This window comes from Daucus carota, chromosome 6, assembly GCF_001625215.2.
Source record: "Daucus carota subsp. sativus chromosome 6, DH1 v3.0, whole genome shotgun sequence".
In the NCBI taxonomy this organism is placed as follows: Eukaryota; Viridiplantae; Streptophyta; class Magnoliopsida; order Apiales; family Apiaceae; genus Daucus; species Daucus carota.
In genome coordinates this window covers 5395800-5407688 of record NC_030386.2, presented here as the reverse complement: position 1 = coordinate 5407688, position 11889 = coordinate 5395800, and the positions used below count along the sequence as shown (strand labels likewise).

The 11889-nt window shown below is 42.3% G+C and overlaps 2 protein-coding genes across 2 annotated transcripts; both read left to right on the top strand.

The window, feature by feature from the left end:
• On the top strand, nucleotides 1–1227 carry LOC108225669 (uncharacterized). Its single transcript, XM_017400596.2, has one exon. The coding sequence runs from the start codon at nucleotides 1–3 to the stop codon at nucleotides 1225–1227; it is 1227 nt and encodes a 408-aa protein (XP_017256085.1).
• Nucleotides 1228–8124: 6897 nt separating this feature from the next.
• On the top strand, nucleotides 8125–11590 carry LOC108226525 (mitotic spindle checkpoint protein BUBR1). The gene is made up of 11 exons (XM_017401494.2): nucleotides 8125–8429; nucleotides 8512–8571; nucleotides 8925–9069; nucleotides 9151–9308; nucleotides 10049–10130; nucleotides 10246–10312; nucleotides 10377–10431; nucleotides 10614–10782; nucleotides 10907–10986; nucleotides 11230–11307; nucleotides 11375–11590. Exons 1-11 carry the CDS (start codon nucleotides 8233–8235, stop codon nucleotides 11436–11438), a joined length of 1155 nt encoding a protein of 384 aa, XP_017256983.1. The 5' UTR covers nucleotides 8125–8232; the 3' UTR covers nucleotides 11439–11590.
• Nucleotides 11591–11889: the final 299 nt, after the last annotated feature.

Below are 11889 nucleotides of genomic sequence, written 5' to 3'. Positions count from 1 at the left end.
ATGACTCCCCTGATCAACTACATAGAAAAGGGAGAGTTACCCGGAGACAAAGGAAAAGCTCAAAGACTGAAGGCTAAGGCAGCCAAGTTTTTTGTTGAAGGCGGGATCCTATTCCGACGAACTTACTCAGCCCCGATCCTGAAATGTATCGGTCCAGAAGAGTCCGAGTATTGTCTAAGAGAAGTCCACGAAGGAATATGTGGAGACCACATGTCGGCCAAAAGCTTAGCCTACAAAATCATCAGACAGGGGTACTACTGGCCGACTATCCACCAGGATGCAATGGAATTTGTGAAAAAATGCAAGAACTGTCAGCTGTTCAGCAACGTACCCCGGGTAAGCCCTGTCCTACCTTCTTCAGTTCTATCCCCGATCCCTTTTGCTGTTTGGGGGATAGACATCATGGGACCTTTTCCCCGGGCTAAAGGAGACCTCAGATACCTGCTTGTCTCCATTGATTATATGACCAAATGGGTCGAGGCCAAGGCAATGAGAACAATCAACCAACAAGATGTCATCCGGTTCATGGATAACATCTTAATGAGATTCGGGCTACCAAGAGTCCTGGTCTCAGACAATGGACCCCAGTTCATAGGGTCGGATTTCGAAAGCTACCTGGCCGAAAGGGGCATCAAGCACAAAAAGTCTTCAGTCGCCTATCCTCAAGGAAACGGCCAGGTAGAAGTTACTAACCGGATCCTCCTGAGAGGAATTGAAAAAAGGCTAGAAGAAAGCAAGAGCAAATGGCCAGAAGAACTACCTCATGTCCTCTGGTCATACCGAACTAGTCCTCGGACAAGCACCGGAGAAACTCCCTTCAAATTGGCCTATGGAACGGAGGCAATGCTCCCAATCGAAGTCGGGTCACCTTCCCACAGAGCGATCAACTTTGATGAAATTGCGAATGAAGAAGGACTCCGGGTCAACCTGGACTTGGTAGATGAGGTCCGAGATCAGGCAATCGCAAGAATGGAAAAGTACAAAGAGAAGACCCAGGATCATTTCAGCAAAAAATCCCGGGTTAGGAATTTTCAAACAGGAGACCTGGTCCTACGAGACACCGAAGCCTCTGATCCAACCAACACTGGCAAGCTGATGCCTAAGTGGGAAGGCCCTTACAAAGTCAAAGAAGTCCTAAGGCCGGGCACCTACAAATTGGAGCATATGGACGGGTCAGAAGTACCCAACACCTGGCATGGTCTTAGGTTGAGGAAGTTCTATCAGTAAAATCAACGAGCAGGAAGGATCCTAGAAGACAACCATATATCCCTAAAAAGCAATCATGTACTTTTGATCATTATCAAAGCTGTGTAACCGTCTGAATATCAATGAAGTCTTTTGCTACTAATGAATCTATATTGTTATTTACTTAGAAAATTTCTAAGACAACCAAAAACATATTAAAGCAATCACCCCGGGAAAGATCTACCCGGGTCCATCCATTTCATTTACTTGGAAAAAATTCTAAGTCAAACATATTTAAGCAATCACCCCGGGAAATCAACCCGGGTAAGCATTGCCCGGGTCCATCTATTTTATTTCCTTAGAAAAATTTTCTAAGTGCAAACACATATAAAGCAATCAACCCGGGTAAGGATTGCCCGGGTCCATCTATTTTTATTTACTTAGAAATTTCTAAGTGCAAACACATTTAAGCACTCAACCCGGGTAGAAGTTACCCGGGTCCATCCACTTTTATTTACTTAGAAAAATTTCTAAGTGCAAACATGTTAAAGCAGTCAACCCGGGTAGATGTTACCCGGGTCCATCTATTCTTATTTACTTAGAAAATTTTCTAAGTGCAAACACATTTAAGCACTCAACCCGGGTAGAAGTTACCCTGGTCCATCCACTTTTATTTACTTAGAAAAATTTCTAAGTGCAAACATGTTAAAGCAATCAACCCGGGTAGATGTTACCCGGGTCCATCTATTCTTATTTACTTAAAAAAATTTCTAAGTGCAAGCATGTTAAAGCAGTCAACCCGGGTAGACGTTACCCGGGTCCATCTATTCTTATTTACTTAGAGAAATTTTCTAAGTGGAAACATATCCAAGCAATCATGTAAAACAGATAAAAGCATCCACAAGGCAAAAAGCACACATGAGTGAAAATGGCGAGACAATATTTGATAAAGAGCATCAAAACAAACATCCACAATCCCGGGTCTACAAAGACCTCGGGCAAATATTCAAATCCAGCAAAACAAATTCAGAAGTACAAAAGATCGTTTCAGTGAACGTTTTCAAAATCAAAGAAGACAAGGACTAATTGACAGGAGGGTCATTCGCCGGGGGAATGCTGACATTAGAACCCGGGTCAACAGGAACATCCGAAGCAGTGGAGACATCCGGGTTGGCACGAGCAATAAAGCTAGGGGATGGGCCTTCGTAAGGCTCAGGTTCTCCCTTCCCGGCTTTTATGTTATCCTTCGCAGCAAGATATAACTCAATGAAGCTCTGAAGGTTAGCCCCCGGGTCAGATTTAATATGTCGCTCGGCCACATGCCAGCACCGGATCACCTCGGCCGCTGCAGCCTGGTTAAGAGCATCAGCATAGGCTGTCGACTTCTGGAACTCAGCGATGACCACCCCGGCCTCCTTCCTCTCCTCTAAGATCTTCTTCAGGGTGCCCACCTCCTCCTCGAACCCGGACGCCTTCTTTTCGGCATCAGCAGCCCGAGCCTCGGCATCGTCTACCTTCTTCTTCCACTCGGCCTGCATCCGGGTCTCGACCTCCTTCACCCGCTTATCCATCTCAGATTCCAATTTCTCCTTTGCCGACCTCTCCTGAGCTAAGCTTGACTCAGCTTTCCGGGTCCTCTCCCCGCACGCATCAGCAGTATCCCTTTCCGACTTGATAACATCAAAGGCCATGGTGTTAAACCCGGCCAGCCGAGCCCCAAGCTGCAAACCCGGATCCATAAAGTTAATAAAGAAAACAGAGCACCAACATAAAAAGAGAAGGAAAGCCAAACCACATATACCTGCCCCCAAAGACTCCCGATCTCCCGGAAAACATTCACCAACCCGGTGTCATCCATCTTCACCCAGTCCTCATCAGTCGGGATACCAGACATCAACTTGATTATCTCCCTGGCCGAGTACTTGCCAGCACCAAGAACAACCCGGGTATCCTCCCTCTCCGGGTCCTCACTCTCATCAGTGTCAGACTCGGACTCCGCCATTATCTCCTTACCCCGGCCAGCCTTGGCCTTAGGAACCTTCGCGGGAGCCTTCCTCGCCGAGGGTTGTTTCCTCTTTGTCCCCCGGGTAACCAGATCCGGGCTGCCAGACTCTTCGACCTCCACGGCCACCCCGAGAGCAACCTTTTCCGCAGCAACACTGGACTCCCCACCGGTCACTTCTTGCCGGGAGGATCCGGATTCATCGTTTTTTCCCGATCCAGATTTGGACTTAGAAGCAGGTTTTGGAATTGTATGGGTCCCCCCCAAATTCCTTAAAGCTACAGCAAAAGAATCGTTCGCCATCTTCTTCCAGGCGTCCTTAGCAAAGTACGGCAAGCCTGCAAACACAAGTAAATACCCGGGTCACATAAACAAGTATAGACAAGCAAGTAATCAAAAGACACAAGTACGAGAGAAAGAAGGGATAACCCGGACAACAAAGATGCCCGGATCGCCAAGGAGGGGCCGAAATACAAATAACAAAGCAACACTCCATTTAAGCAACCAACCCGGGTAAACATCACCCGGGTCCACCTGTTTCGTTCTACTTGGGGAAATTTTCAAATGCAAGGTACAACACACAAATACAAGAATATAAGGAGACAGACAAGGGAAACTTACATCCCCATTCATGCAGCTTATCATATTGCATAAAAGTATCCCGGGTCAGTTGCTGCCCGAGACACCCACAAAATTCCATCAGCTGGTCTCGGAATTCCCCAGAAGCACCCGGGGCCCCGAAGTTCGTTTTCACTAACTTATCATCAGTTACCAGATACGGCATATAATGAATATCAAGACCCTTAAGCATCAGGATTTCGCGATTCCAATTCTTCAAAGAAGTCTGATGCATCACCGGTTTCAGGAACCCGGGTCCCAAACCACATTCCTTGGACCGGAACCGGAGCTCATACAACGGCTTTTCCCCGGACTTCTTAAATTGGAAAAGCATATGGAACAACTTGAGAGTAGGCTGATACCCCATTTTGTTACAAGCGCAAAGAAACCACGTCATCCATTTGATCGCGTTAGGAGTGATCTGCATCGGGGAGCATTTATACTCATACTTGCATAGATGGCGAAAAAACAGATGCCACCTAGGATTCCACCCGGATCTCAAGTGTTCCATCCACACTGGAACAAACCCGTCAGCCGGCCGGTGGTAGATCCTCTCCTCGGGTTCTGGCCACCGCCATTCGACCGTATCCGGAAGCTGAAATGAGACCCGGATCAATCGATCCTGAACCTTCCAAGGCAATTCCCTAAAGGAACTCCTAACGGGATACGGAGCCCGGGCAACAGCGTATGTTCTAAACTCCTCGTCGAATTTCTTCTTATCATAAGGGCCCAGAGGACCGTTGGGGTGCTTAAACTTATAAAAAGACGCGATTCCCCGATAAAACTCCCTCTCATCCGCTAGAGGGGCCTTGGTGATGAAGTAGGACTTCGTGTCCATCCACATGCCTTCCGGGGTCATGATAACCTGCTTCCCCTCGGTCTTGGATATCTTCTGGAACTCAGAGACAACCCCGGATGAAGCTACCTCCCTCTCAGCCATTTTTTCACGGGCCCGGTCCGCAAGAGACTGATTCTCGTCGGTTTCACTGTCACTTGAATACTGTCCGGGTACACCAGAAAAGGCAACAATATCTCTCCTGACCCTCTTATGGATCCGGACCATATACCTAAAGGAAAACGAGAGCCCAGGTCAGTTCAACATTCAACCAATTTTATTACAAATTTTATATAGGTCCGGATCCTGTCCTAAACCTATGTGAAATACAACCAGCCAAGAAACTACTAGGGTACGACTATAGCTACCCGGGTTCACCAAGGAAGCATATACACCACAAAAACCTTACAAACCTACCCGGTCCCTCCCCTTTTTCAAATTTATGTGGGGAGGAGAATACCACATACAGCAATGGCAACCGGGTACACATATTCAGCACAAACCTTGTGAATGAGCCTTAAACAAAGCAACCAAAACTCCCACACGGATCCTAATACCCGGGTCAAAAGCCCTACCATGCACAGTTATACACAACCAATAAACACCTAAAACAGCTAAGTCCTAAAGCTACCCAACCCGGGCACAATCACCCTACCCGGGTTCAGTTCGAGACCCCGCGAAACCCAACAGTCGCAAACAGACACCACACAAAATTCAAATCCAAATCAAGAATCAAAACTGAAACCCCCAACCGATATACACATATACACACATATACACTCAAGAACATTCATGCTCAAACCCAGACAAACCGAAACCAAAAACCCAAAACCCCCCGCTCCAAACACAGATTATAAGCCCAAAATCCACCAAAAACACATTCAAACATAAACATATTTGCAAACTAACATTTTCGCAAAACAAATCCAAACACAAAACACAACATTCAGGATCGGAAGGCTACAAGCGGTTACGATTCAACGGATCCGTACATGCATATACTCGTAAAGAAAATGGTCGAAAAGGGAAGAAGATGAGGCATAGAGGCTTACTTGAGTGGAAACCGAAAAGAGGAGATTGTAAAACTCCGGCGGCAAGATGTCAGCAAAGAACTCCGGCGAAAATCCCAACTACGAGTCCCAGAGAAAATGAGAGCAAGAATGAAACGAAGTGAAAGTAAAAAATGATATGGGGGGTTAGACCCCCTACTTATAGCCAGTACCGCCTACGTGGCAGGAACCCATTGGCTGAGCTGCAATTATTACAGTTGTAATAATAACTCCCTCAAAAGGCGCGCCACTCCAATTTTCAAAAAACAAAACGGCTGCAGACCCCTCGACTTCCGAGGAACAACAATCGGTTCGACTCCCCTCAAACCCGAGTACAACCCCCCCCACAAGACCCGGACCCAACCTCGACCCCGAGAACTCAAGGAAGAACTCAGAAGCAAAAACCTCCAACCCTCCACCCAGGTCTACCCGGACAGGGGGGCAAAAACCTCCAACCCTCCACCCGGGTCTACCCGGACAAGGGGGCAAAAACAAACCCTCCACCCGGGTCTACCCGGACAGGGGGGCAAAAGCAAACCCTCTACCCGGATTCACCCGAGTACAGAAACATGAGCAAACCCCCTTACCCGGATGCCCGAACAGAAAAGCAAAAGCAGCAACTCTACTCTACTCCCTCACATAGGAAACCTATATAAGGGAGTGGGGGGCAAATGATATGGTGTAACCCGAGTCTTGCCTACCCGGGTTCATACATGGGCCCCGACACCAGTAAGACCGACTACCACACAGGGCAATCGAGGCAATCCCCAATCTTACCCGGGTGCACAACCACGGCAGGACTTCTTACCCGGGTACATCGAAGCTTACAACTTACCCGGGCACACCCGTACCAGCCGACACTTGCTGTACAAGGCACAGACTGACACGATAAAGACAAACATAACGGTCAACTACTGGCGATAGAGACAAGCCAGGGAACATTCCAAAATACTACTTCTACGCTGACACCTGGACACGTGTAGGGGATCAAACCCCTACACGTGTAGGACCAGGATCCAGGTACGCACCCCTGAACCCTAATCCTTGGCCTATAAATAGACCAAGGATAAAGAGTTTAGGGGTTAACTTAACTTCACTCTTTACACTCATATCCTCACACACACTTACACTCAGCATACATTAAAACACTCTCAGTCACCAGCCACCAGCAACCACCACACATACACCTTCACCCACCACATATAGATAACACACTTTCTCTAGTCTTTATCCTTCCGAAACCTACGCTTACTCTCACGCCGGAGGCGCTTTGGGGCAAACCCCCCCCCCCCCCCCCCCGCCGGCGTTGTTTTGTAGGCTCCCATCCAGCAGCTGCACCACGGAACCAACAGTCACGGCGGAGGAAGGACCGGGATCGGAGATTGGCGTTATCAGACGGTGGTATATACAAGATATCGTATATGAATCGAGGTGGGAGGGGAGGTCGTAACGGAAAAGCGTAGGGGAGGTCGAATGATTTAATCGACAAAAAATGTGTGGATAATGAGCCTGTTTGGTTTAACGAAGCGGTTTAACTTCTGCTTTTTGACCTGTTTATATGAATAATTAGAAGCAATTTTAAGAAGCCGAGGATACCTAGCTTTTATCTCACAGCTTCTATTTCTTTCCAAAACATTTTATTAACTTATTTAATTCTCAATTCTACTCCACTTCCTTAATTTAAGTGAAAAATCACTTTTTTTAAGTTAACTCAAACGACCCCAATATAATTGTATTAATGTGATTGTTTTTAGAGTTGTATTAGAATTGAAGTTCCAATTTTAGTTTATTTGATTTTTTTGTTTTTAAGAATTAGTTGTATTAGTTGTTGTTTGATGAATATTAGAGATTTAATTTAATTATTTTTTGTTAATTAGTCCCACGAGCGTACTCATTTTAGTTGAATTTGTGATTACTTTCAGTATAGTTAGTTGGATTTGTTTTCAATAATGTTAAGTTGTATTTGTGATTGCATATATGGTTGCTAGTGGAGTTGTTTTCAATAATTTTAAGTTGTATTTGTGATTGCATATATGGTTGCTGGTGGAGTTGTTTTCAATAATGTTAAGTTGTATTTGTGATTGCATATATGGTTGCTAGAAGTTGGAGAAACGGGTGCGAATGCAACGTCTGTATTGTTATATTTCTTTAGAAAATGATATTTTACAAAATTTATTTGAAAGATCATATTTTTACATTTTCTAAAAATTTATAATATTTTATAACAAACGTTGTAGACTTAGATATTTATGAAAAATCTCCAGGTTAATATTATTTCTTTATGAATTAAGTATTTATTATTTTAAGAAATAAATATTTAACATAATTTTTCAAGAGAAGTGACTTATGTTTGTTTGTTTTTTTTTGATTAAAAGTGACTTATGTTATTCGTATATCTCCCAACCCTACATTTTCAGCCGCCAAATAAAGAAGGCTCTTGTACTGAGCCGGACACATATTTCAAATTTTCAAATTAGGTCTAAACACAAACGGCTCTTTCTCTCTCCGAACACAAACGTCTCTCTCTCACGCACACACACACAATGGAGAAAGCAGGGGCGACGGTGATGGATCCAGAGACGGCGTTCTTGGCCTCGAAAGAAGAGACGGGCAACGAATGGGAATTATACAAGGAGAACGTCCGGCCATTGAAAAGAGGACGTAATGTCACTCTTCTTAACCACGCTCTCAGATCTCAATCCAATAATCATCTCAAGAAATCACTTGTCGATCATCGAAGGTCAATTCAATCATTTTCTTTCTAACTTATTGAAAGCTCGACTTTAATTTTGTGTTAAATTAGTTCTTTCATGAAATTATAGGAAGTTGATTGAAGCTATTAATGAGTACGACGGTGATGATCCTCTCCACCCTTGGATTGAGTGAGTGTTTTTTGCATTTCACTTTATTTCTTAATTCTAGGGTTTATATATATCCTGCTTTTGGGTCTGATTTGATTGCCTGGTGGATGTCCAAATACATACCTGTTGGGTCTGATTTTGATTTATTTTTTTCTTATTCATTCTTTAGTTTGTGGGCAACACTTTTAACTTTTGCTTGTCAGCTGACAATGTTTAATGTGTCCCACTTCGAGAGTTATTTTTAATCTTTGGGTGAATTTTGAGTTGATATGTCACTTGCTCGGCTTCCCTAGTACGAAAATCATTAGTTTTGTGGTATTTTTTATTTACATATTAATGGGTTTGATCAGTTCTAGTTTGATATTTTTTCGAAGGTGCATCAAATGGGTTCAAGAGGCTTTTCCTCCAGGGGGAGATTGCTCGGGGCTCGTCGTGATTTATGAACAATGTGTGCGTGCCTTTTGGCATGATACACGCTACAAGGATGACCTTCGATACCTCAAAGTGTGGTTGGAATATGTATGATCTCAACTTATTGGTGCTCTTACAATGCATGCTAACCTATATTGCTCATGTGTTGTGTTTAAAATGGCATTGCAGGCTGAGAATTGTGTTGATTCGGAAGTAATATTTAGTTTTCTGGATGCTAATGAAATTGGACAGACACATGCGATCTTCTACATATCATATGCTTCTCAATTGGAGGCAAAGAACAAGATTAAAACTGCAAACGACATATTCAATCGCGGTCTATTGAGGTACGCTCCTATCTTAATATGGATACATAATTTCTCTTGGCCATTTAATCTACTGATTTTTCAAACTTCCTATTCTATTGTAATGCTTCTTACTCTTTAAAAACCCAATATAATAACACTTCGCCCAAATATCTAATAAGTTCTATTAATCCTTAACTTCGGGTATATCACTTATTAATTAAAAAAGATCAAAGCTTAATCTACTCTTGAAATAGTGATATGATGTTGAGTTCTTTTCACTTTCCATTGCGGATATCTCTTTCTGTCCCTGCGAGAATTGATCTTCTCCATGGACTTGAAGCAGTTACTAAACTTTCTGTATCTTCTCAACATTTAAATGGCCGTGTTTCCTCACTGGTAGCCGGTTATAACTAGTTATATTGATTGTTTAATGGGTTTTTTACTTCTGAGTCTCTGTTTACTGAATATGAAACTTCCTGTCCTCTTTCTGGGCATAAAAATGTTATTTGGTACTGAATGTGCGTATGTCATTCATCCCCCCTTGATTTCATTTCCTGAGTGCAACATATCAACATATGTAAGAATATATTGTTCGAGCGAGTAATTACAACAATTATAGCAAGTTTATTTCATATTGCACTGAAGTTGCTTGTGTCATTGGCTTTTCTTTGAAGTTCTTTTCCTTTTTACTGATAAATACCTGTATTAGTTACCCATAATCCAGTCTAATTGTGATTTTCTGTCTTCTAAGCCTTTTAATGTAACTTGTTATGTACTAGGAATGCTCAACCAATTGAGAAGTTGAACGAAGCATTCAAAAAGTTTCTTGCCCGTTCAATGAGAAGCCCTAAAGCTACAGAGGTGCTTATGTAATTTATTAAGTTGGTTATGTCACTCCAATTTAGGTTGCCTGTAATTTATTCAATCTTTTACTTGGGAGAAAGGAGCTTACTTTCTTTAAATTGTTAAATTCCAGGAAGATTTTACAGAAAATTGTCTACCAGTTCGAAGCTTTGGAACAGTCTTGGCAAAGGGAGAAAACCGTAAGTTAAAATTTTGTCTTGCTCGCCGTTCTTAAATTCCCAGCTCATATTCTTTCTTCTTCAGGTATTCAAACAACTGGGAATTCTGGTCTTTCTAGAAAACGGCTGAAGCAAGATAGGTGAGCATAATTTATAGAATACAAAATTTATTTTGTAAATCAACTAAGGTTCCATGGAATTTTTCATTTGTGTGAGCAATTATATCATTCGCTTACCTATGTCACTGATAAGATTGACAACATGTCATTGGTGATAGCTTGCATGATATGCTTCAAAATCCGATTATTTATTTTGCTTTCAGGGCTCAGGGAACTTCATTATCTGTTTACACAGATGCCAACTCTGCTGCCAGTTTTGGTCATCAATCAGAGTTATCAAAATCAGAAGTAAAACCGTGGCACACTCTTGGACCTCGAGCAGAGAGAAATAAAGAGAATAATGCCATCCCTACCAAGTGGACAGCAAATAAGGTTGCTTTAGCTTACTAATTTTAGTTGTCATTGAAGCCGTTTACTTGGTATAATACTTATCCCCGCACTTCTTTTTTCTTTTGCTAAACCATTCTTGTTTTTTTTTTTTTTTAAAAATTTTCAGATCCCAAAATTTAGTCATACAATTGGTGTAGCAACTGTCAAACCCTTCATTGAAGTCTTTGTGGATGAGGAATGCCAAGAGTGAGTAATAATGTTCCTGTGTATATATACTCTATATACTCCTTAAAGTATCTCTCGTTACGGTTTACTATCATCGGTTCATTTTAATACAACTAATTGTCACCTTTATCAGTATTATACATAAATATAATATGCCTAAAGCTCCAACCTTACAATACATACCAAGTAGAATACATAACATAATATTACTGTATGTTCTATGACTCTTTTCTAATTTCTGGTTGCTTGCTAACTGTTTAACAGGACAAATAACGCGAATAATAAAGATCAGAGGCCATCTGCCCTTCGCCTTAAAAACAAGGACATTAAGGACCTGAAAAAGTAAGAATCGGTGTATTACAAAGCATATTTTCTTGTTGACAGCCTACTAATCAACTGTGTTTTACAGGGAGACAGAACTGTTGAGAGAACGCCCCTTGCGTCATTTTCCTCCAAGCTGTCTACCTCGATGATCAGTGAATAGTGCTTTTTTATTTGTGTTGAATTACTACAGTCTACATTTGATCAGCTTTAATCTTGAAAGCTCGATACCCTTTCTATTGTCATTACATTCGTTGCTTGAACCATATATTTTTCATGTTGTATTGAGCAACTTTGATGGATTTCTCAGTAATCCACATGTAAGATGGTAAAATGCAGCTCTGCTGTTGCTGATAGCTATATTGTTGAGTTTGTGTAATTGGGTACTCCATCCAAAATCCATAGTTTTAATTGCTTAAAACATAGGAGAAGTTATTGAATAGCGCTTATTTTTTGCTCATTTTGTTGGGAAGGCTTGTATCGAACATGCCATTACAGGATGTGCAATATTTTTATGTGAACTCTGCAGATCACAATTGGTTAGGGTTTGTGAAGAATTTGTTTACTAAAGAAGATTTACATTTAAATAACTAGACAATTTTG

Bases quoted from the DNA above. Each gene is read 5' to 3' on its own strand.
- LOC108225669 (XM_017400596.2), top strand. From the start codon at position 1: ATGACTCCCCTGATCAACTACATAGAAAAGGGAGAGTTACCCGGAGAC.
- LOC108226525 (XM_017401494.2), top strand. From the start codon at position 8,233: ATGGAGAAAGCAGGGGCGACGGTGATGGATCCAGAGACGGCGTTCTTG. The intron at 10,131-10,245 runs GTGCTTATGTAA...GTTAAATTCCAG, and splicing joins GAAGCCCTAAAGCTACAGAG to GAAGATTTTACAGAAAATTG. The intron at 10,987-11,229 runs GTGAGTAATAAT...ACTGTTTAACAG, and splicing joins GTGGATGAGGAATGCCAAGA to GACAAATAACGCGAATAATA.